Here is a 26,458-nt window from a genome sequence, read left to right as displayed (position 1 = left end):
CCAAGTTCTCTTTATCCTGTTGTGGTAGAGCCATCAGAATCAGTTGGAAGAGCTCTCTAGTATGAATGGACCATTCTGACGCATTTCATTAACTCCTGAAACAATAAGGTAGTTTATCTTCTAATACATGAATTTTGTCTGTGAGTATCCTCTGGGGGGAATAGCAAATAAATCATGAGCCTGTCCACAAATATTTTATCGGAAGAAAGTACACTATTTTTGTAAGCAATGATTTGTATTAGTTTTTGTGTTTTGAAATACTTCTGCTATCTTGGGAACACAAATAAAATTAAATGTAAACAATATTTTTAAATACTTGAATAAAATTCATCTGAGTAAAGTATTAATTCTTTGCAAAGTAGTTCTTAAAATTTTGAGTTTTATTATGACTCTGGGCTTTTTATAGTCTTAACTTATATTATCATTTTCTTTTTTTATACTCTAATGGTCATAACTTAGCCGGTTGGAGCCACTGTAAGCTGTCCTTTTTCGAAGTAACCTCTGAATTTTTAAAGCATTCTTGCTTGTTCTCTGGCAGTTATTCCTGTCTGCCTCCCTCTCATCTCTGTACCGCTTCCACTCATAGCCCTCCTGTCCATACTGTATCTCCCTAAACATTAAAATCAGCTCTTTTCAAAGAGTCTGGTTTCTTCTAAAGGAAAACAACATTAGAAACAAAAATCTGAGGACTAAATGTGCATATCAAGAATGGTGTTATGGAGTGACATTGTTCTTAGGCCATTTTAGTCAATAAAATTAGAAAAAATATATATTTAAGGCATTAATTTTTACTGATCTTTTCCAATTGTTTTTTAAGCATTTTATTTTGTTATTAGTTTCAAGTATATAGTACATTGGTTAGACATTTATATAGTTTATGAAATGATCCCTCTGATTACCCTATCTTCCCTCTGTCTCTATACATAGCCATTACATTACTCCAGACTGAATTCCCTATGCCATGCTCATCTCCATGACCACCTATCAACTACTAATTTGTACCTCTTTAACTCTTTACCCCTTTCTCCCAACCTCCTCAACTCCCATCCCCTCTGGCTGTCACCAGATTGTCCTCTATATTTGTGACTCTGTTTTCAGTTACTTTGTTCTTTTTATTCCTTAGATTCCACTTGTAAGTGAAATAATATGGTATTTATCTTTCTCTGTCTGACTTATTTCACTCAGTATAATAACCTCTAGATCCATCCATGTCATTATAAATGGTAGGATTTCATTTTTATGGCTAATATTCCATTGTATATATATATGAACCATAACTTCTTATCCAATCGTCCATGGATGGGCATTTAGTTGCTTCCATATGTTGGCTATTGTCCAATTATGTTTTAACATTAATTTAAGGCATTCCTACCTTAATTTTAAACCCCTCATCTAAATATATAATTGCTTTCCTTTTTGTAATGTGATAAGCCATACAACTATTACTTTAGCTGGAAATCTCGATGAAAACTGGCATAATTATTAGTTTCTCAATAACACTTTATTAATATTAAAACTTAACATAAAAGTACCAACTGAATAATGAGGTTGAACATTAATTACAAATGCCTTTGTATAAATCGACTCCACTCAACTAATTGTCAAATTATTTATTTGAGATTATTGGTAGTTCTTAAAAGTTTTGTTGTTAAATACACAGCTGTCTGATATATTCTCTATTTCAATTCTTTAATTCTAATTTGAGACTGTTGATGCTTGATTGACAATGCTTTCTTGGTAGCAGCATTACAATAATATTTAAGGGAAGCTTGGTCTTTAATAGATGGATGAAAAATATAAGCAGTTTGATCTGTCGTATTCAAAATTTTTATTTTTATTTGGTTAACCTAATGATTCGTGTGGTTACATGAATATATATATATATATATATATATATATATATATATCTGGATAAACCCAGTTTATCTAGACATTTAGAAAATTCTAGTCACATAAATTTCTATGCAAGATTTTAAATAGCTGCATACATTAAAATATCATGTTTGTAAACTAGGCTAGGCTGGGAATATTTTAATATGTGGTTTGGGTGCTGGTTACACAGTGGTATTAACTACAAAAATTCATTAAGCTATACACTTGCAATTTGTGCACTTTATTGTATGTGTATTATATATTTAAAATGTCATGCTTTTAGTTCTGTTTTGCATTACAGTTACTGGACATTAACACAAAGATAAAACAAAAAATCCTTTTTAAAGAACTAGAGTTTACAAATATGTGGTGACAGGAAGAAATCTAACTATGGATGGTGAACATACAATGCAATACATATATGACTTACTGTTGAATTGTACACTTGAAATTTACTGGATTTTATTAACCAATGTTACCATAATAAACTTAAAAAAATAAAAAACTAGAGTATATAATAATTTAATTTTATCAATAGATGTTATTTTTATTTCCGTTAGTAGAGCTAATTGAAGACATATAAACCAAGAGCTTTATTTCCCTGATTCATTATGCCATAATTTTTATTACTTTGAATGAAGAGAAAATTAATATAAAATTTCTTAAATTTAAGACTATTGGTCTGAAAATGGAACTCATAAGATTTTTTCTCTCTACCAAAGAGTTAGGGGTGGTTTGGTTTCACTATCTCAGCTGAGAAACTATGATTTCTATAGCCAAAGATATTAAAAAATTTTAATAAATTAAAAAAATTTTTAGGTCTAGTCAGTCATTTTAAACTACAAATACTGGTTATACGTATGTAAATAAACCAGCTTATTTTATTTTTTTAAGAAATTGAATTAAAAAACAAGAAAGTTAATGCTCTATCATCTCTGCAAAATACATTATAAACTGAGTTTTTAAAATGATATTTGTAAGACTCAAGTTCTAAAAAATGCACTATCAAGCACCAATTTAAATATCTAATTGCATACATAAACCACCAATTGGTAACAGGTATAAAAAACAAATAATTTCTTCTACAATATCCATTTTAAAAATGGATATATTTGAATGTGTTTTGGGTAAAAACCTAAAAGGCTATACCTTTAGCTGTTTCTGGAGAGATTTCCTAATCAGTAAAGCTAAAATGAACAATTTTGTTCTAGAAAAACCATACACTCCAAAAGAAAAAAAAAAAAATGCTTCTATGCTCCTAAAAAGTGATGGCATGCCAAAAGTTACAATAAAATGTAATGATAGTAAAATGCTAACATTAAATATCTTACACAGTAATATACCTAGTTTCTTTGAAACTGAAGTTTTAAGAAAAGAAAAACCATGTCACCTTAGTCTCAAAGAACCAGCAGTTTCTACACTGAATAAAAAAGGAAAACCAAACCAGTCCCACCTCTTCTTTGGCTCAAAAAAAAAAAAAAAAAAAAAGAGTGGGGAAAAATATAGTTTTTAAAAGTATGTAATCTCAAATTTGAGAACTTTTATATGAAATATCTTTACTTCGAAAGATAATAAAATATATGACTAAAATGAAAATAAGCAATTTTAATATTTCTTTGAGGAGTTCCTTATTTTATGCTATAATTTAAAATTTTAGAAGAATAATGGTAAAATTTAGGTCTTTTTAAAAACTTTACTTTTTTAGAAGAGTATTTTCTTATGCATTGCATTTGTGTGCTGATTGTGTAGTTATCATAGAATGTAAAACTGGAAAATAAATAAGGCATATCCAAATCTACATAGAATTTGGATTTTTGTACTTCAGCTAATATAGCTAACCTTTTCAAGAATTGTTTTGGAAAACATACAAATATAATGTTAAGAGAGGAGAAGAGGCATCTGAAAATTGCAAAGGAAAGGGCCTGCAGAAATGACTGACTCTGCAGATTAAAGTCCATTCTTAACTGCTCCCCCTGCCTTCTGCTCAGTGCTCTCCAACTAACATGTTTTCCCACAGCTACCTCCCCCACTTCAAGGACTCTCCAGCTCACATCTGTTGATTCATAGCTTGCTATCCAACTAATGTTCTTCCTTATATCTGTAGCTGTGTAGGAATAACAAGACTGCTTGTTATGTTACAATTGGAGCTCAGCCTTTGGATAGGAATACACCGAGCCGGTGCCGGCATCAATAAGTGCTACTTCCTGCTTATAGCCTTTGTGTCCCATCTCTCTGTTCCAGAATCCTAGAACAGTGCTGATAACGCCAAGGTCGCGGGGTCTACAAGGGAAAGTGTCCTGTAGATAGATAAGACCAGTTGTCTGGAAATTCCTCTCCCCTTGCAGCCTCTCCCCATCCTGAGTCACAAAATGCATGTAAAACTTCAGACAAAGGAATCACATGCCCCTTGCATGGACACTGCAGAGGTATATAAACTGTAATAAATCTAAGCAAGAGGAGCTCGTGCATGGTGTTGTTAACCCCATGCGCTCCGCCAGCCAATAAATTCTCCTTCCTCTGAGTGTCCAATTTCCTCTGTCGGGTGTCGCTTCCTGCAACATGCGAATAGGGGATTTCAGTTGAAATATGTTACAAACCAAATACTTGGTGTCTTAAAAACTGGTTATTATAAAACCTACTCATTATTGTAGAATTATAAAGACCAAAAGAATTTTTCAATTAAAATGTTCTATGTATAGTTTTTAAGTGTTGTAATTCTCCGATTATATTTAATATGAATTGTATTTGGTTTTGGCATTACCTTGATTATATTTCCAGACATTCTTAATCATGCATCTGTAGATTAAAACAGTTTTAAAGTAATAGCATGTGTATTTATCTAAAGACTTTTAAAAGAAAAAGACTTGAGGTTTGGGATCAAACCGCTTATAAAGTTAAAAGAAGGCTGCTAGTTAAGAATGCCTATAAAAATGCAAAGCTAAAGGAGAATTTTAGACAAATTCTCAAAATATTCAACTTATTTACATTCTAATTTATTTAGAATTACCACTCAGATAAAATTCTACTTAAATAATTTAGACATATGTCTGATAGTCAATTAAGACTTTGTTCTCTTTTCTAAGAACTAGTACTTTGTACACAAACTGAAAATCATAGACAAAAGCATTGAAAACCTAATTCCAACATATTTTGATCAAAATTAAAAATAAAAACAGGTCACATAATACCTATGTATACTCCACTTAGATGTTCTTGTTTACTTGTTAAACACATTGTCTCTTCCATAAGCCCTATAAAATGTTTTAAAACAATATATCTGAACCTCTACTTCCAAAAAGATAGAGAATATGTACTTTTCCCCTAGTCTTCCTACCAGAGCACAGTTAAAAACCCTGGACATTATATATAAAATAAGCATAAGAAGACTCTGAAAGGTGGAAAGAAAGAAGACCAACTAGGGACTTCAGGATCCAAACAATGACATAGCAGTGAGCTCCCTGGGTTTTCTTTTTGCCACATACACCTCAGACTGGGGGCTGGAGAAACTGGCAACCCAGAAACACCAATGGACAAAGACAGAAAAGGCCCCAAGAAAAGACTGCTCCTTTTATAGCCAAACAACCAGGAAAGTGGTAGCCTAGCAAGACAAAATACTTTTAAGACAATAAGCACTGTATACTAGCCAAACGCCAGAGAAAACATTGAAGCTTGACCCCATCAGCAAAGGCTGAGTGGAGAACCTAGCTCCCACCCTCATCCTGCTTCAGTGAGGTGCTTCAAACCCTTTGCCCTTATCTCACGAAAGTGCTACTACCAAGTATAAATTAATACCTTCTCTTCTGGTAGATAAGGCTGAGAACCTGGATTTTCATCTCCACCTGGTGGTAAGAAGGCAACACTCCTCTTCCACTGCTGAAGTGATGTCAGAAGCCTCGTTTAAATCTATAACATAATACCTAAAACGTCTAGGTTTTATTCAAAAGCTAGTGTTCACAACAAGAACAAGGAAAATCTCAATTTGAATGAGAAAGAATAGTCAATAGATGCCAACATTAAGATTATACAGATATTAGAACTATCTGACAGGGATTTAAAAGCAGCCATCATAAAAATGCTTCAATAAGAAATCATGGACATGCTTGAAATAAATGAAAGATAAAAAGTCTTAACAAAGAAATAGAAAATCTCAGTAAAGAAATAGAATATATAAGGAAGAACTCAACTGAAATTTTAGAACTGGAAAAAAACAATAATAATTAAAATGAAAAAAATTCAATGGATAGGCTCAACAGCAGGATAGAGGGGACAGAGGACAGAAGCAGTGAACTGGAAGATAAAATAATAGCAAATACCTGATCCGATCGCTACAAAGAAAATAAACCAAAACCAAAAACAAACAACAAACAAACAAACAAACAGAGTCTCAGGGACTTGTGAGACTATAACAAAAAGATCTAACATTCATGTCATCTGAGTCTTGGAAGGAATAAACCCAAAGAAACCCATGCCAAGATATAGTGTGATCTAACTTCCAAAAATTGAAGACAAAGAAAAAACCTTGAAAGAAGCAAAAGGGAAATGACACCTTATCTGTGGAGAAAAATGATCTGAATGACAATTTTAATTCTCATGAGAAACCATGGAGTTCAAAACGAAACATCATACTTTTCAAGTGCTGAAAAAAAAAAATCCAGAATTCTCTATCAAGGGAAAATATCCTTCAGTAATGAAAGGATAATCAAGATCTCTCAGATAAAGGAAAATTGAGAAGTTTTTGCCAGAAGTCTTATCCTAAAAGAATGGCTAAATGAAGTTCATTAAACAGAAAGGAAATGATAATAGAAGGAATCCTAGAACATTGGGAAGGAAGATAAAATAACAAAAGAACAAAAATATAAGTAAATGCAATAGACTTTCCTTCTCTTGAGTTTTCCAAATTGTTTGACAGATGAAACAAAAAATATAATACCATCCAATGTGGTTCTTTAGGAAATATTTAGGACAATCATATGAGTAGGAGATGGTAAAAGGACATAAAGAGAGGTAAGGTTTCTACATTTCACTCAAACTGGTAAAATGTTGACACTAATAGATTCTGATAAGTTATGTGTACATAATGTAATACTTAGGCTATACAAAGATATATACCCAAAGCACTCTAAGTCAAATGGAATTCTTAAAAAAATCAATATCTCTCAGTATGAATGCAATCTGATCACATGCTTAAAATATAATTTACATTTTGAAAAACTAAGGCTTTAAAGCCAATTAACATTGCTAATTTAAACATATAGTTTGATATAAGAATAAATACCTAGTAAGTTAAAGGTAGTAGCAAAATGTTCCGTATAATTGGGGGAAACCTGGTAGCTCAGTAAAGAGGAAAACATAAACTTTAAAATTTTTACATAAAAATACAAAGTTAAAATTCAATTAAATATATCTGGTCTTTGTGCTTTAAGAACTCATACATTTTTACTTGGCCCTGGGCCCATAATCATAATGTGGCAACTGGTGATTGCAACTATAATTTAACCCAGAATCAGGAATGCTCTTTTTAAAAGACACAAATATAACTATGATTTTTAAAAATATTTTTTATTTTTCAGTTACAGTTGGCATACAATATTAGTTTCAGGTATATAATATAGTGATTAGATATTTATATAACTCACAAAGTGATCACCCCAATAAATCTAATGCCCCTCTGACACCATACATAGTTATCACAATATTATTGGCTATATTCCTTATGCTATACTTTATGTCTCCACCACTATTTTGTAACTACCAATTTGTACATTTTAATCCCTTCCCCCATTTTCACCAACCCCCCACATCTCCCTCCCGTCTGGTAATTCTCAAAATATTCTCTGTATCCATGAATTTGGTTTGTTTGTTTGTTTTTGTTCTGTAGATTCCACATATATGTGAAATCATATGGCATTTGTTTTTCTCTATCTGACTTACTCCACGAAGCACAATGCCCTCTAGGTCCATCATGAAATATCTTTTCCATCCCTTTACTTTTAGTCTGTGTGTTTTGTAATCAGAAGCAAGTTTCTTTGTAGGCAGCATATGTAAGCATTTTGCTTTCTTATCCATTCAGCCACCCTATCTTTTGACTGGAGCATTTAACTCTTTTTCATTTTAAGTACTTGTTGATATATATGTAGTAATTGTCATTCTTTATTTATATTTTTTTCTTTTTCTTAAAGAAATCCTTCCAACATTTCCTGTAATACTAGCTTGGTGGTATTTAGCTATTTCTTGTCTGGGAAGCTCTTTATCTGTCCTTTGACTCTAAATAATAGCTTTTAGGGTAAAGTAATCATGGTTGTAGGTCCTGGGTTTTCATCACTTCAAATATTTTATGCCAAGCCCTTCTGGCCTGTTGAGAAATGGCTGACAGTCTTGTAGGAACACCCTTGTAGGTAACTGATTGCTTTTTTCTTGCTGCTTGTAAAATTCTCTCTTTGTATTTAACCTCTGGCATTTTAGTTATGATGTGTTTTGGTGTTGGCTTCTTTGGGTTCTTCTTGTTTGGGACTCTCTGAACTTCCTAGAGTTGTATGTCTATTTCCTTCAACAGGTTAGGAAAGCTTTTTGTCATTATTTTTCAAATAGGTTTTCAATTTCTTGCTCTCTCTCTTCTCTTTCCAGTACCCTTATAATGCAAATGTTTTTATGCTTGATGCTGTCCCAGAGGCTCCTTAAATTATCTTTTTTTTTTTTTTTTGGATTATTTTTTCTTGTTGCTGTTCTGATTAGGTGTCCTCAGCTCTTCCATCCTCAATGTCACTGATTTGATCTTCCATTTCATCCACTCTGTTGATTCCCTCTACTGTACTCTTCATCTCAGATATGGTATTCTTCACATCTGACTGGTTTTCTATTATGTTTTCCATCTCCATTGTTATATTTTCTATCTCTTTATTAAAGTTCTAAGTTTATCTATTCTTCTCCTAAGTTCATTGAGCATCCTTATAACCAGTGTCCATGTGGTAGATTGCTGGTCTCCATTTTGGTGAATTCTATTTTTGGAGCTTTGTTTTGTTCTTTCAAGTGGGACATGTGTCTTTGTCTCCCAAATTTGGCTGCCTCTCTGTGACTGATTCTATGTATTAGGTAGGGCTTCTAAGTCTCCCAGCTTTAGTAGAGTGGCTTTGCGTAGTAGTTGTGATGTGGGATCTGGTGGCACAGTCCTGGGAGGGGTCTAGCTATAGTCCAAGTTCAGTCACAGCCTGAGTGCCTCTGGGACCACCTGATAAGGGTCACCAAGCAATCCATAGGTGGCTGCCACCCATGTTGGGCTTATAGGTACTTTGAAAGGTCAAGTTGGAAACTGAGGCTAGCTGCCACTAGGGTGGGGCTAGGTACTACTCAGCAAGAGGTACAGGGCATGCTGAGGTGAAATGCTGTTTCTTTGGGTTTTGTGTACCTTTAGGAGATTTTAGGAAAGTCTGCAGTAGAAGCCAAGACAGCTCATTTGTATAGAATAAACCACTAGAAGTAGCTTGAGTGGGCCCACAAGTTAGGAGAGGTGGAATCTCATGGAATCACCTGGGCAGAGCAACCTGTTACCCAAGTTGGTGAAGACCCAGATATGGTGGTGCCTGCATCTGCAAGCTGGGAGTGGGGAGGGCTCAACAAACGAACAATGGTCACTTCCATCACGTCTGTTCAGGAGAAATCCACCCCTCCAGCCCTCACCCTGAAGCCTAACAACTCAGTGCCTCCCAGTGTGTCCCTCATGTCCCTTGAGCAGCTGCCCCAGCACTGTTGTTGAGCTCAGAAAGAGTGAGTCCATCAGCGAGTAAGGCCAGGCATAGGCCCTTTAAGAGGAACATCTGCAACTGCTGCAGCCCTCCTCTCAGCCGCAACCTCTGTTGATTTTCACAGCCAGAGGTTGTGGGGACTTCTCTTCCTGGCTCTGGAACACTGGGCTGGGGGAGCTCAGTGTGGTGCTGGGACTTTTCACTACTCAGGTAGGGGAGGGGACCCTGCAGCCAAGATAGCCCTCCCAATTCTCGATGGCCACATGCAGTTTTGGGACCTAGCTGTTTCGCATCTCCGCCCTTCCTACTGGTTTGTGGTGACCTGTTATTTTGTCCCTAGTTGCCCCTAGTTTCTTCTGTTCAGCCAGACCTCAGGCAACTCCGTGTGCTGGCTGCTCTGAAGTTCTGTGATAATTTGGGTGTGGTCTTGAGAGGAGGTGTACACAACCTCTACCTTCTATGTATGCCCCCTTGACCGGTCTCCATCTATAATCTTTAAAAAAAAAATTTTAAATTTAGTTTCAAGTATACAGTACATTGGTTAAACATCTATACAGTTCATAAAATGGTTCCCCCAATTGCATCCTCCCTCCTCTAACCCTCCACCTAGCCAATGTATTAATGCTAACTGCATTACCTATGCCATGCTCTCCATCCCAGGGACCATTATTAATCAGCTACTAATTTGTACTTCTTTAGCCCTTCACCCCATTTTCCCAGCTCACCATTCTCCCAGCCCCCCAACCCCACTATATTTGTGAGTCTGTTTTTGATTAGTTTGTTCTTTTTATTCCTTAGATTCCACATATAAGTGAAATCATAGAGTGTTTATCTTTCTCTGTCTGACTTAAATACCTTCTAGGTCCATCAGAGCAATATCTTTTTCCATCCTCTTCCTTTTCATATGTAGAGGTCTTGTTTTCTTATCCTTTCAGCCACTCTATCTTTTGGTTGGAGTACTTAATTCTTTTCCATTTGAGGTACTTGTTGATAGGAATGTAGTTATTAGCATTCTTTATTCCTGTTTTTGATACATGTTTTTCTTCTTAAAGAAGTCCCATTAACATTTTCTGTAATACAGGCTTGGTAATGATGAATTCCTTTAGCTTATTTTTGTCTGGGAAGCTCTTTATCTGTCCTTCGACTCTAAATGATAGCTTTGCTAGAGAAAGTCTTCTTGGTTGTAAATCCTGGGTTTTCATTCTGTTGAATATCTTTTGCCAAGCCCTTCTGTCCTGGATATTTTGAGAAATCAGCTGTCAGTCTTGTGGGTGTTGCCTTATATGTAATTATTTGTTTTTGTCTTGCTGCTTTTAATATTCTTTCTTTATATTTGAACTTCAGCATTTTAATTATGATGTGTCTTGATGTGGGCCTCTTTAGATCCCTGATTTGGGGGATTCTCTGAGCTTCCTGGGGTTGTATGCCCATTTTCTTCATCAGGTTAGGGAAGTTTTCCATCATTATTTTTTCAAACAGCTGTTCGACATCTTGATTTTCTTCAGTTACACCGATCAGATGAATATTTGGACCCTTAATAGTGTCCCATATGCTCCTTAAATTATTTGTATAGTCTTGGCATCTTTTTTCTTGCCATTCTGATTGAGTGTCCTGATTGGCTTTCTCATCCTCTAGATAGGGCATGTGATCCTCTTCTTTATTCATTTTGTTTATTCCATTTAATATACTTCTCATCTCAGATAATGTGTTCTTCATTTCAGACTGATTCCCTTTTTAATATCCACTTCCATATTTTTTATCTCTTTGTTGAAGTTTTCACTGAATTTATCTACACTTCCCAAGAGTTCATTGAGCATCTTTATAACCAGCATTTTGAACTCTGCATCTGTTAGATTACTTGACTTCATTATATCTGGATCTCTGTTCTCTCATATGGTTTCTGCTTCTTTGTCTTCCCATTTTGACTGCCTCTCTGTGTCTGTTTCTATGTACTAAGCAAAACTCCCAATTCTCCCAATCTTATTAGTGTGGATTTATGAAGTAGGTGTCCAGTGGCACAGTCCTGAGAGGGAGTCAGCTGCAGTCCAAACTCAGCCCAAGACTCTGCCCCTCCGGGGCCACCTGTTAAGATTCAGCAAGAAATCCACAGATGTTGTGCTTACAGTTGCCTCAAAAGGCCATACTAGAAACCGAGGCTGCCTCCAGTGTGAGTCTTGGCAAGGAGCACCTGACTCACTGAGGATACACCTGGATGTGGCTTGGGTGGAGCCGCGAGTTGGGGGAGGCAGGTTTTCAGGGAATCCTCTGGGCGAAGCGACCTCTGTAATCCAGTTTGATGATGTCATGGCTATGGTGGCGCTGTGTGCGCACACTGGAAGGGGAGAGGTCTCAACAGGAAACAATGGATACTGCTGGCACTTCTGTACAGAGCGGGTCTCGCCTTGGCCCTTGCTCAGACAATGTCTCCCTGTAAGACCTTGGCGTACCCTGCAAGCAGCCGAATCAGCACTGGTGCTCAGAGCGAGCAGGTCCGACACCGCGAAAATCCACTCGTGGTTGTGGCCCCTTTAAGAGGCTTCTGCAGCTGCTGCTGCCGCAGCCTCCGTCTCACTCAGCTGCTCCGACCTGGTAGCCCCGCGTCCTTGCCCCGTCCTACCTTCTGTTGTTGTAGGGTGCTTTCTTGGACTTCTCCCTAGTTGTATGGCTTGTTCCTCTAGATCCCAAGCGATTTTCCCTTGCTGCTGCTCCTTGTTTCCATCACAACTTTGATTTGGTCATCAGAGGGATGAACAGAGCCTCTATCATCTACGCCATTTTTTTTTCTCTCCGCCTATGATTATTACCACAAAAGTGAAAAACAACATGGCTTACCAATATTAAAAACTCACGTATATAAAGCTTAACATATATCCAAACACTGAATTACTTAATAGGTGGACCAGACTCTGGATGAATATCCTTAAGTTTGAAGAACAAATTGCTTGTATTTTCCATCCATGTTTTGAAGTGAGCTCACAAAAGATAGATTGTCCTTACTCTACAGAAGTTAGATGTTGCAAGTAAGAATTAATACCTGAAAGCCATCATTATGTAAGAACTGCCAGCTAAAACAACAACATCTTCAAATTAAAATAAACTTAAATAATTGAGCTGAAGTACTACTTCCAACTCAAATAACTGTGCTTCATAGTGGGGTATTCTTAAAGCGGTCACAAAAAGAAACATTATATCTTGTTATTTATCCAGAAATTTTCCTATAATCTGTTAATTCAAGTTTTAATTTTTGCTGACAGCTAAAACAAACAAGTAATTATATTCATATTAATTAAATGTACCAGTGGAAAAAAATATAACTGTAGAGTTAAGGGTTGGAGAAAACAGGGAGAGGCTGGTAAAAGGGTTATAAGACATAGTCCTGGGGAGCTAATGTGTAACATAGTGACCTTAGTCGATACACACAAAAAGGTAAGTATATGAAGTGATGTGCATTAACTCAATGGTGGGAATCCTTTCACAATGTATGTCAAATCATGATGTTGTACACTTTAAATGTAATTTTGTCAATTATATCTCAATAAACCTGAAAAAAAAAAGAAATGTAACTTTATGACTTTGCACTTCTTTGTCTTTATGTTTTTGGGTAGTGTCTTCCCACACTAAATATGAGCTTGCTCTATGTGATTGTCTTGGCCTATAGGACATTAGCAAGTCTGACATAGCATAGGCTTGATAAAAGCTTGCATTCTGGAGGTCTGTAAAACTCTCTCCTGGAAGCAAGCTACTATGGTATAAAAACACTTGAGCTAGACTACTGAAAGATGAGAAGTCATGTAGAGAAAGGACCCTGGAAGATGAGAGGCCATGTTGGATGTTCTCACCCCAGCTGAGCTTTCAGCTGAATACAGCTGTATGAATGACCTCAGCTCCACCATATGAAGCAGAAAAACTGACTAGCTGAGTCCAGTAAGCCACTGAATCAGGAGAAATAATAAATTTGAGGGGGGGGGGGAGTCTTTTATCCTGAAACAGATAACCAAAACAGCTTCATAAAATTATATTGTCAAAAAGGAATACAAATTGAGTTTCAGTGAAGAATTAAAAACCAAGAAGTTATCCCATGTATAATGTTAAAGTTAAATGGAAACAAAATAAACTCGTGACTTTGAAATATATCTCTTTTAGGTCTGTTCAGTAAAATGACCTAAAAACAATATCGCCCCAGCCCATAAATCTGAAATGGATTCCAGGAACTTTGGTCTCTGATACCATGTTCTACTATGTCTCCAAAGAAAGAGGATGGCTGATCTCATTCAGAGCAGGGAAGATACAAAGCAGTCTTGAGAACAAGCTGTCTTTAAAAACGTATGGGATCCTAAGAAAACAACGTAGAAGGCAGCTCAAAAGAACAGAAAGACAGAATTCCCCCCCCCCAAAAAAAAACATTAATAGACAGGTTAATAAAACTACTACTCCCCTAAAGGCCACCCTCTGGACATTCACGTATTAGATGACATACTCCTCATTATCTAAAACATCAATGAAGTGTGTTATGATATTCCATTCCCAGGTTTGCAAGACCCTCCACAAGGGCCATAGCCTTGAGCCTTGAAAGAGTGGAAAGTGAACTTGCAGCACCAGAAACAAGTGAATTTTACCTTTTGAATGTACCTGAAATAAAAAGGATCTGCTTCTCCTTTTAATATTTATTTGCCAACAGATTTGAACAATTATTCTTGTTTGCTGTCTTACCACTTCCCTTGCATTCTGTGGTCCTTTAGGACAAAGGCCTTCCTAAGGACAAAGCTAGATGTTAAAGACTGACATGTTGAGCCTTCTTTGACACTAACCTAGAGAAGCAAGTTAAGAGGTTTTGTTTTCCGAGCTTAAAAGAATCCTCTATCATTAACTCTACCTTTGCTGAGCTATCCAAAGAGAGGATCAGGAAAAAAAACAATTTATTCATGAGAAACAAACAAACAAAAAAAAACCCAAAACAAACAAACAAAGAAAACAAAACCCAACCTAATATTTCACATTCTTGTGTTTGTAACTTCGGGTCCATGAATATTTAGTGACTCAAAATTATAAAAGGCAAATTATATAATTTATTTCAATAGTAGTTAATAGTACTTAAATATATAACAATCATGTTAATAATACTTTAGAAGTTATACATTTTTAAAAAGCAAAAAGAATTCTCATTAAAAAGAGAAGCATGGTATAATGCAAATACATTAAAGATGATTTTTAAAATTGGAAAATGTTTAAAATTGTGAAATAATCAGATATAGGGAAATTAATTGAATATACATAAATTTTAGCATAAAGAAAGATGTTTATCCAGCACCATCAGGATGTGTGTGTATGTAGAAAAGTGTAGACTGCTATACACTCTAGTCTCATTCATGCCCAGCTGAATTTAGATTAAGTGGGTGCTAGCTAAACTTGGCTTGGACCCATTAGAAAGATATGGGCAGTTACAAGAAGTATTGAGGTTTTCAACAAAAGTAATTACTTAATATCCAAGTTGTTTGTTTAAGATAACCTCACAACTGTCTTAGTATTCTAGAAAAAAAGCATCAAAGTTGCTTCATTATAAAAACCCATTTGCCTTTTCTTTGGCATGAGAGGGCATTTTTTTAAGTGACTCTCTCACCAACAATTGTCAGAATAGTGGCCATATAAAATAAAGAATACATAACTGATTTAAATCAAACGCAATGATAAGACTAGCTTCTTTTGGCATACTATTGCAAAAATAAAGAGACAAAATTAAAATTACTTAGAGTAAAAGAATGAGAGAGACAGATAAAGTAGCTATGTTAGCATTGCCTTACATATCCCTTCATCTACTTCTGTGGATACGAGATAAATTACATTTTCCAAGATATCTTCTATGATCTATGATCTATACATATTTTCCTTATGTCTTATATCACCTATATCTTCAACACAAAATCATTCCTTTTCTGAGAAGTATCTTTTCATTTCCTACTAGCCTTAAGAAAGCTTAGGGATGAAGGTACAAAGGGAAAGAACGGGCCATGAAATTATGAAGTTAGGTAGGTGAGTGCATTGAGTTTGAGTATCCAAGGATTGCTATTCAGCAGTCCCAAAGAGTACTATATTACAATATTAATGTCACCTCAACTAAACTCTCCATATATGTCAGTAGACCTACTGATCTACAACTACCAAAATGCAATAACTAGTATTAATAATAATGACTATCAGGCATCAAGAAAAAATGATATCGTCGTTGGTATGTTCTGTTCCTTTATGGCAAAGAAGAACATTTTTACAAAGCTTTTTTGTTTAAAATAAGTAACAATAATAAGTGCTAGTATGTAAGGGGCTAATTGTAGTTGTCTAGGACACTTTATCCAGAACTTTTGCCACTACTATTCATAATTTAGGATGTGTTGTATTTTCATTCTCAAAATATAATTTTTAACTAAGGCCTTTTAATGATTCTGAAATATAGCTATATATAACTTTAGTAATTTTTTACACATATCAAATTTTATTTGGTTGAACCAAATCTCAACATTACAAAATGTTACAATGAACTACAGTTAGACTGATGGACAAGCCTCAAGTCATATCTAGACTATTAGATCAGATACCGAACTGAAATACCTCAAGGTGTCCACATGCTAATATAGTAGTCTTAGTGCCCATGAGTTTGACCTTATCAGTTTTCAGCTATTGGAGAAAAACAAGTCGTAAGTTATAATTTTGCTTGACTGAGGTTTTGAACGCTGTGCTCCTGAGAATGCTCTGTGGGAGTGCACAGGTGGTCAGTAAGTGTCCCAGACCATTGCCAACAATCCATGTTCTCCATGTTTTACCACAGGGATTAAACTTTCTCTGTAAAGGGCCAGACAGTAAATATTTTAGGCTTTGTGGGCCATACTGTCACTGTGGCAACTACTTAACTCTGCTGTTATAATGCAGGAAAGCAGCCATGGACAATATATAAGGGAATGAGTGTGGTCGTATTCCAATAAAACTTTATTTATGAACAATGAAATTGGAATTTCATACTTTTTCACATGTCACGAAAAGATCACATTTCATTTCACACTTAAAAATGTAAAAACTATTCTTAGCTGGCCAGCCATACAAAAACAGGCCGCCTTGGCCCACTGGACGCAGTTCGCCCACCCCTACTTGATCACACTGCAGTGACTCTCCAGCGACTCTCCGGTAAAAGGGGTCAGGGTTCACATCAAGAAACGTCTCTGCTAGGAAGAGGAGGTCTCACGCACAAGCCCCATGTGCCCAGCCTGGCGCATTCCCAGACAAGTCTGGGATCCACTGTCTGGATCACTGTGTTGCCAGGTCACTCTGAGGAATGCAGGTTCGCGAGGAAAAGGTCCTGAGCAGGAGAGGGACACACCTCGGCATAGGAGGCCAGGACCCTGGACAGTGGGGTTTGGAAGTTGTGTAAGACCAGAGCAAAGAAGAGCCTGGATTCAGGCGGACCCCGAAACCCCGTGGTTCCCTCAGGAATGTCTCCTGACTCGCTGCCGCCTTAGGCAAGTCACTCACTCGGATACGCGGGCAAGGACGAAGGCCATAGCAACAGCGCAAATAGAAGCACTAAGGACTTCATGGGCACCAACCGCAGCACTCCGCCATGCGACCGGAACGTCCTAGGGCCACAAGGCCGGGTACCTCAGGGCGGAAAGAGGGAGGTGTTGGAGTCCGATGGTCTACCTCAGGGCCCTGGGCGCCCTGCAACGGTTCTGCCCAGAGCGCAAGCGCAGCCTGGGTGGGCGTGGAGCCGCGCGCAGGGGGCGGGGCGACCGACCCGCTCTGGTACGCATGCTCCCTATGACTTAGACGCTCTACGCCCAGCGCAGGCCTCAGAACGTCTCGACACCCCGACGAGTGCGAGGCTCTGGGGGATGGGAGTGGCGGGGCTCGGCCCATCCGTGGAAGCTAGGCACAGAGCTAGCCTAGAACACCGTCCCTACGCGGAAGGAACAGTCTGTTGAAAGAGATGGACAAATAACCTAGCAATTACAACAGAGTGAAAAGTGCTGTAATGGAGGAGGTGCTAGGCACTGTGGACCACTAAGCAAGTCCCACCCCACCCTCATCCAAAATATGTTGGGAGGAGGTTGCCTAGTTGGAAGAAATCTTAGCGCTCCCGAAGAACTGAAGATAGGGGTTAGGGACTGGGCGCAGTTGTGGGAGGTGAGGCAGGGAGAGGTAAGCAGAGGCATTATTAAAGCCATTGCAAAGGACTTTGATTTTGTTTCGCTTTCTCAAAAGATTACATTTTTTCTTTCTTTCTTTTTTTTTTTTTTTTTAAAGACAAAACTATAACTTTGGAGAATAGATCCGTGGTTGTCTGAGGTTACGGATAGGGGAAGGTGTGGCTATAAAGGGAGAGCATAAAGGAATTTTGGGGGGTGGTGGATAGTTGTGGCCACAAAATCTAAACATGTCTTAAAATTCATAGAACTGTTCAGTGTTACTTTATGATAATTAAAAAAAATTCGCCGACATACATCGCTGCCTCAGGATGCAAGGGGCTTGGATTTTCTGAGGTGTGGGAGAAATACTGCAAGGTATTAAGCTGAGAACTGTGTAATTAGATTTGCATTTCAGAAAGTTCACTCCTTGCAGCATCAAGTATTGGTTGAAGGGAAGCGAGACTAGAAGCAGGGAACCAAATTAGAAGAGGATATTCCAGTAATCCAGGCATGGATTCATAGGGGCCTGGAGTCTTGGTGGAAGAGGGCATGGGACATGTGGACAGATTTGACAGACATTTAGAGCTAGAATCCACAGACTGGGAAATTGATCGAATGTGAGGAATGAGGGAGAAGGAGATGATGCTCATATTTATGGTTTGGACACCTCTTCACGTGGTGTGAGATGGGGGTGTAGAGGTGGAGGAAGATTATTTTCAACATGGTTCTGTTGAGATGAGCTGTGACCTACTAGAGTGGTCAGTACAGGAGCAGAGGGATGTAGGGCCTTCGAAAGAGTTAAGATGGGAATGGAGGTTGAGGAGGCATCAGCATCTAGAAGTGGGGATGTGTAAGATTGAGGGCAGTTTTTAGAGTGAGCACTGGACCTTAGACAGATCCCTGGGAGACACGGGTAGGCTACAAAGGGTAGGATAGGCCTGCAAAGGAGACCGAAAGTGGGAGGAGGAAAACCAAGAGAGCATAGAAGGCAAAGATGCTTCATGGAAGAAGAGTCCAAAATTGTCAAATACTTCTGAGAAATCAAAAAAGAGAAAGACTTCGATTTAGCAACACGATCCTTGGCAGAAACAGTTTTAGTGGAGCGGTTTGGGCGGAAACCAGACTACAATGCGTTGAGGAATGAGTAAGGTAAGGATATGATGATAGTGCAGACAATTTTTTGAAGTTTCATGCATGAGTCTTTAATGTGCTCTACTAGGGCTTAATTCAAATATAGCAGCCTTCCAGAATCAAACAGTTATAACTATTTAGAAAGCAGCCTGGAATGTGTAACAAAAACTTTAACATACTTTAAATACTATAATATATGTATTAAGGTAAGGGGGGGGATATTTTCTAAGATATGTTGTAGTGGACCACATTTGAAGTATTAACTGAGGTCCCACGCTCCCTGAGCTTCTTCGTCTCTTACCTTTCATTCTACCTCTGAGATCAATGATCACCTAATGCATCTTGAACAGAGACATTAGAAGAGGGGCTGATTTTTTTTTTTTTTTTTAATTCATGGTGCGGTTAAAAGTCAAAGCAATTCTTTAAGAGCTGCTGCTTAGGTGAAAAGTTTGTTTTTTTGTTTCTTTTTCTTTTTAGTTTGTGTTTTTAGTGGACATGCATGGCTTTTAATATCAAAAGCCAAGAAACTTGGAGGACAGGAGAACATAAACTATAGGTTAGGGGAGGATTCAGGATGATTTAGGTCTGTTTCTTGATCTAGGGTAAAGTTTCTGGGAGCAGAAAAGGTGGGGGTTGCCATTTGTATACAGAGCCCCCTGACAGTTTTGAGGGTTGCAGAGATAGCTTGTGTCTCCCTTTCCAGGATAGAATTCAGGGGAAACGTCAAGCCTCTCAGTCATGCTGCACATCCAGCATGGGGCCAGAGCAATTTCATGGCTATGCCTGGCTGACTCAGTTAAGTGGACAGGTCAGATGACAGCTCAGATTGGAAGAGCATTCTAGCGTTCCTATGCCCTAAGGGATCTCAGGAATACTGAGAGAGCGCCTTTGAACTCATCCATGCCTGTGGCTTAGAACAGAAGGAGGCAGACCTGGCACACAGTACTCAATAAATATTAGCTTTGGTGTGGCCGGACCTAGTAACTTGATTCTAATAAACTGAATACAACAAAAGTGATAGGATACCACTTTGGAGATGGGAACGCAAAAGGACCGTGGCTTCCATAGTGGGCACCCTCACTCACTCTCTTATTGATTCACTGTGAAGTAAGCCAGCTGCCATGTTTTGAGCTTCCATGTGGAGGGATCCACATGCTGAGAAACTGATGTCTCCAGCAAAAAGCCAGCAAGGACCCAAGGCCTGACAACAACCATGTGCGTGAACCTGGGATAGAATCCTCCCCGGGCAAGCCTGGAGATGACCACAACCTAGTTGACATCTTAATTGCAGCCTTCTGAGGGAGACCCTGAGCAAGAGGTACCCAGATAAGCCATGCTTAGATTCCTGACTAAAAACTGTAAAATAACAAATGTTTGTTGTTTTAAGCCACTTAGTTTGAAGGTAATTTGTTACACAGCAAGAGATGACAACTAATAAATAGTGTTATACAGAGCCAATGATTGTTGTACAGGTAAGGCAGCTGGAGCACCTGTTGCTGACAATGCTGCCATTGGTACTACCACCACCGTGACACTGCAGGATCTCTAAGACCTGAAGACACCTTCTTTTGTTGCCCCCACCACAACCAGAGTCCAGGATCACTCGTTCTGTGACCACCAAAGTACCTACTGCTACTGCCATCTCTAGAACCACATGGGAATCCCACTCTTGGCCACTGCTACTGCTGTTTGGAATAGACTTCCTAGGCCTATCAAAATCCTGTTGTGTTTCAAATCCCAAATACCACATCTGCTAGGAATCGACCTCTCCTTTATCCCTCCAATTAGAATGTATTATATCTTCCCTATCCCATATTTCCATAATGCTATATTATAGCCATTATTTCACTGAATTACTGTATTTTATGTTTTTATAAGTCAATCTTCTCTAGACCAGGTCTTTGAGGTCCAGGAACCAGATCTAAGCTATCCCTGCACTGCACCCTCCCCAGCACAGCCAAAGTCTTGCATTCACCATTCACCAGGTGCTCAATAAAGGCATGCTTTAGTTCAATTGAAATTAAAGGCTGGGAATTTTATATAGGCTTTACAGAATCCTAAAAGGAGCTAAGAATGGCAAGACAGCTACAGAGGCAACTTTCAGCACAATTTTCAATTTCAGGAAGGAACTCCTCAGCTCTAAGTGTCTGTGACGCCTTTATTTAAGCCCAGGTGAAATAAATAGCACGTTGTCTCTTCGTCTGTTCTTTCCTCTGTACACATCTGCAAGTAATTCTGGACAATAAGTTCCTAGTTGTGGAATTGCTATGTCAAATGGAATGCACCGGTTTCTATGCTTATCAATAGTATAGAGACTTACTAATACTGGGTGTCGTCATCTTTGAGGACAAGCCATGTTAAATATGGTATCTCATCGTTTTAGTCTGTTTCACTTTTTTTTCAGTGAGGCAAAGGGTTCTACCTACTCTCTCTTTCTGTCCCCACCTTGAACTTTCCCTACATTTCTTTTCCTCCTAAAGCTCACATTTACCTGCTTCGTATTCTTCTATTAACCCAGTGGATTTGAATTAATAGGCTATGACTTTGGGGAAAGAAACATATTTGGTAATTCCTGCCTTCATCATCATAGGCCACTTGCCTAGTCATTGCCAATGCAGTTTTCAGATGTCAGTTCTCAAATGTTACTTCCTAACAGCACTTGTCACAGTGCATAATAAAATAGTTCTATATGTACCAACTGAAAGAACAAATGAATGAATCCACCCATCTTCCATCCATCCACTGCACCATTCTAAAAATCACCGTAGCGCTTAGCATAAGAGCACCTGCAGCTTTGTCAGAGAAAGGCTTCAGCCACCTGGGGGCAGCAGAACTTCACTAATGCCTGAAAGGGTACCTGGCAATTACTGGAGAGCAGATGCGAGTCCAGGAACTGGATTCTGCTGTTGTTGCGCTGGGGCGCGTTTTGCTATTTACTTTCATACCTTACATTCTAAGTGCACCAAATAGCATGTAATAATATTTTAAATGATTGATTAATAACAGCCTTTGTTCTCCAAGTGAGATTTTCTTTATTGGAGGCCATCTAGAGGAATGTTGCACATCTAGTCTTTCTCTAACTGTTAAAGCTGCTCCAGTAATGGCTAGGTGGATAGCCATAGGAAAGAAAAGAGCAATTAGGGGGACTATATTATAAACTATATAAATGTTTAACCAATTTACTGTATACTTGAAACTAATAAAATTTAAAAAAAAAAAAAAAAAAAAAGCTGCTCCATATCCAGCCATTGCATACAGACCCAGGCTGAATTTAATTTATAAAATGAGAACTGAGAGCACACAGAAGAGGCACACTGATCATCGGGAGTGCCCTCTTTCAACAGGCTCTGTCCCACTTACAGTAGATAAAATGCATTTTTTATTCACTATACAGGATTCTGAATGGGCTTCATGGAATGTTTTTGTTTTGTTAATAAATGGATGGCAAAGGAAGTACTGGAATGGGGTTGGGAATAGCTGGGAAGTGGTTTAAAGCATATGAACCTCAGAATGTTTTTAGTTCTGTCCAGGAAAACCCTTCCTCTGTTCTTTTGGCTCTACCAAAGTCATTGTGCACCCTCGTGACAATCTGAGAAGGTAGCTTCCAGAGATGTCAGAACAATGATTTATTGCTCCATTGATTCATCCACATAGGAAGATCCTGGAATTCTAAAAGATTCCTCAAAACAAACTTAATTTGAATTCACTTAACTTTTGAAAAATTGAATATGTTCCCACTGTGAAGGAAGTAAGGACAGGGACCATGTCCTTTTATGTTTGTGTCCCAGGGACTTTTCACAGTGCCTAGATGAATGAGGGCTCTCTGTAAGTATTTATTGAATACCATGTTAAACTTCCTGATTGATGCCACCAAATCAAATAGAAGGTGATCTCAGATCAGAAGGACCTTAATTTCTCTGGATCTCATTTTTTTCCCTTATTCCTCAAATAATAACCCTGTATATTTGAATGCTGGCTTTAGTCTAAACCTCATAGACTCTACATTTCTTTTTATACTTACAAGTATACTGGAAGGGTAGGCTATTATTAGCATCCCAGTTCCATAGATGAGAAAACTGAGGCTCAGGCTAAAAGGTTGGTAAGGTAATGCAGCCACAACCTGATACAATAAGACCGCAAAACCCAGGTCTTTTGACTCTAAGTACAGTACGCTTTTCACTGAACCTCTCTAGATTATGAGCTCATCGGACTAGTCAGTCTCTTGAAACCCTTTTTCTAGCTCCAGCAGTGGCAGTGGTTCTCAGTCCTTACTACACATTAGAATTAAAAATAATCAAAACTATGTGGTATTTGCAGAGGGGTAGATACATAGATCAATGGAACAGAACAGAAAATCCAGAAATAGACAGACATATATGCCCAACTGATTTTTTACAAAACACAAAAGCAATTTAATGGTGAAAAGGTAAACTTTGAAGAAATGGTGCTAGGGCAGTTGGGCATCTATAGGTTTAAAAAAAAACTCAAGTTAAACCTCACATCTTATACAAAAATTAACTCAGAATGGATCACAGACATAAGTCTATAAAACTTTAAGAAAAAAATAATAGAAAATCTTAAGGACCTAGGACTAAGCAGAAAGTTCTTAGACTTGACACCAAATCATAATCTGTATAAGAAAAAATCAACAAATTAGACTTCACGAAATTAATAACATTTGCTCCAAAAGGATGAAAAGACAAGCTACAGACTTAGAGGAAATATCTGCAAACCACAAATCTGAGATAAGACTAGTATCTAGATTATATAGAGTTCTCAAAACTCAACAGTAAAAGAAAAAAATCAATTAGAAAATGGGCAAAAGACACAGACACTTCGGTCAAGAGGATATACTAATGGCAAATAATGTACATGAAAAGATATTCAATATCATTAACGATTAGGGAATTGTAATTAAAATCACCATGAGATACCATTACACAAATATCTGAGTGACCAAAATAAAAACAGTGACACCAAATGCTGCCAACGATGCAGAGAAATTGAATCACTTATAAATTGCTGGTAGTATGTAAAATGGTGTAGTCATACTAGAAGACAGTTTGGCATTTTCTTACAAAACTGAACATTAAACAACTGTATTACTTGGGAATTGCAACCTTGGGCACTTAACCAAGAGAATTGAAAACATGTTTATGCAAAATCTGGACATAAATGTTAATAACAACTTTATTCATAATAACCAAAAAAATTGGAAACAACTCAGCTTTCATTCAGTGGGTAAATGGTTAAAAATCTATGGTACATCCGTACCATGATATACTTTCCAGCATCAAAAAAGCATGAGCTACTGATACATGCAACAATTTGAATGAATCTCCAAGGAATTAAGCTGAGTGGAAAAAAAAAAAACAGAACAATCCCACTTAGTCCTGGTGTATAGTCCTTTTCAATATGCTGTTAAATTTGGTTTGCTAGTATTTTGTTGAGTATTTTTACATCTATACTTATATATTGGTCTAGTTTTCTTAACTGTGATGTGTTTGTCTGGATTTGGTATTAAGGTAATACTCACTCTATAGGAAGAGTTAAGAATTGTTCCCTCTTATATCTTTTGAAAGAGTTTGAGAAGAACTGGTATTAATTCTTCTCTAGTATCTCATAGAATTCACCAGTGAAACCACTTTGGCCTAGACTTTTCTTTATTGGGAATATTTTTTATTACTGATTAAATCTCTTCACTTTTTAATGGCCTGTTGATATTTTCTATTTCTTCTTGAATCAGTTTTAGTAATATGGATGTTTCTAGGAGTTTGTCCATTTCGTCTAGGTTATCCGATTTGTTGACATACAGTTGTTCATAGTATACTCTTACAATCTTTCTTATTTATTAAAGGTCAGTAGTAATGCCCTACTTCCATTTATGATTTTAGTTGTTTATGTCTCATCTTTGTGTCAGTAATTCTAGTTAAAGTTTGTCGATTTTGTTGTTCTTTTTAAAGAACCAACTTGATTTCATTGATAACCTCTGAATAGAATAGATAATTCTGTTCTCTATTTTGCTTATCTCTGCTTTAATCTTCATTACTTACTTCATGCTGCTTGTTTTGGGTATAATTTTCTATATTTTTCTAGTTTCTTAAGTTGTAAATTTAGGTGGTCGTTTTGAGATCTTTTTTCTTTTTTAATGTAGGCATAGATTTTTCCTTCTAGTACTGCTTTCATTGTAACCTATAAGTTTTGTTATGTTGTATTTTCATTTTTATTTGTCTCTAAATATTTTGTAATTTCCCTTATGATTTTTTTCCCTTGATCCTCATTGGTTGTTTAAGAATATGTTGTTTAGTTTTTGCCCATTTTTAAATTTTCCATTTGTCCTTTTGTTATTGATTTCTAGTTTTTTTCCATTGTGTTTGGAGAGTATACTTTGAAATCTTTCAATCTTTCTAAATTTATTGAGACTTTTCTGTGACTTAATATATAGTCTATCCTGGAGAACGTTACATGTGCACCTGAGTGAAATGTGTATTCTACTGTTGTTGGGCAGAATTCCTATATACGTTAGGTCTCGTTGGTTTATAGTGTTGTTATTATTATTATTATTATTATTATTATTATTATTATTATATTTCCTTATTGATCTTCTGTTTAGATGTTCTACTCATTATTCAAAGTGGAGTAGTGAAGTCTCCAACTATTATTTTAGACTGTCTATTTCTCCCTTCTTTTCTGTCACTGTTTGTCATTAGTGCATGTGTTTATAATTGTTATAACTTCTTGATATGACTTTATCCTTTTACTAATATATAATGTCCTTCTTTGTCCCCTTTTAATAGTTTTTGACTTAAAGTATATATTTTTTTTCTAATTTTAGTATAGTCACTTCCGTTCTATTTTGGTTACTGTTTATATGGAGTATCTTTTTACATTCTTTAACTTTTAACTCATGTATGTCCTTAGGTCTAAAATGACTTTTGTAGACAACATATAGTTGGATCATTTTTAAAAATCTATTCTGCCAATCTCTGCCTTTTGTTGGACAGTTTAATTCATTTACCTTTAAAGTAGCTGCAGGTAAGGAAGAGCTTACTTCTGCCCTTTGCTATTTGCTTTCTGTATATCTTATACCTTTTATCCCTCATTTTCTTCCTTATCACCTTCTTTTGTGATTAATTAATTTTTCCATAGTATAACATTTGCTTCCCTTCTCATTTCCTTTTGTGTATAATCTTTAGGTATTTTCTTAATGATTACCATGGGCATTACAATTAACATCCTAAATTTATAGCAATCTAGTTTGAACTGATTCCACCTTAATTTCAATAGCATACAAAACCCCGCTCCTATACAACTCTGTGTCCCCCTTTAGGTTGTTGTTCTCACAAATTACATCTTTATACATTGTGCACCCATTGACATAGATTTATAATGATTGTTTTTGCTTTGTCTTTTAATCATGTAGAATATAAAAAGTGGGCTTAGAAACCAAAAACACAATACTAGTTTTCATGTTTACCCATGTAGTTACTTTTACTAGAGGGAGATCTACATTTCTTTCACATGGATTTGAATTACTGCTTATTGTCC

The 26,458-nt window shown here is 37.0% G+C and overlaps 1 protein-coding gene across 2 annotated transcripts in view; it reads right to left on the bottom strand.

Moving 5' to 3' along the window:
* SPESP1 (sperm equatorial segment protein 1) overlaps positions 1 to 17,320 on the bottom strand; it is a 28,007-nt gene extending 10,687 nt beyond the window's left edge. Inside the window, exons 1-2 of one of the 2 annotated variants that reach the window (XR_004950066.1) lie at positions 17,127 to 17,268; positions 16,569 to 16,996 (exon numbers count right to left, since the gene is read on the bottom strand). Coding sequence is in view for 1 of the 2 variants with exons in the window: in XM_016145744.2 (XP_016001230.2) it covers positions 17,127 to 17,190 (64 nt within the window). In the remaining variant the exon portion in view is untranslated. Of the gene's footprint in view, positions 1 to 16,568; positions 16,997 to 17,126 lie in introns of those variants that run through there. The other variant, XM_016145744.2, reaches the window with a different exon arrangement.
* Between the last annotated feature and the right edge of the window lie 9,138 nt (positions 17,321 to 26,458).

Source organism: Rousettus aegyptiacus, unplaced genomic scaffold, assembly GCF_014176215.1.
Source record: "Rousettus aegyptiacus isolate mRouAeg1 unplaced genomic scaffold, mRouAeg1.p scaffold_m13_p_3, whole genome shotgun sequence".
NCBI lineage: Eukaryota > Metazoa > Chordata > Mammalia > Chiroptera > Pteropodidae > Rousettus > Rousettus aegyptiacus.
This window is presented reverse-complemented; position numbering and strand designations above follow the sequence as displayed.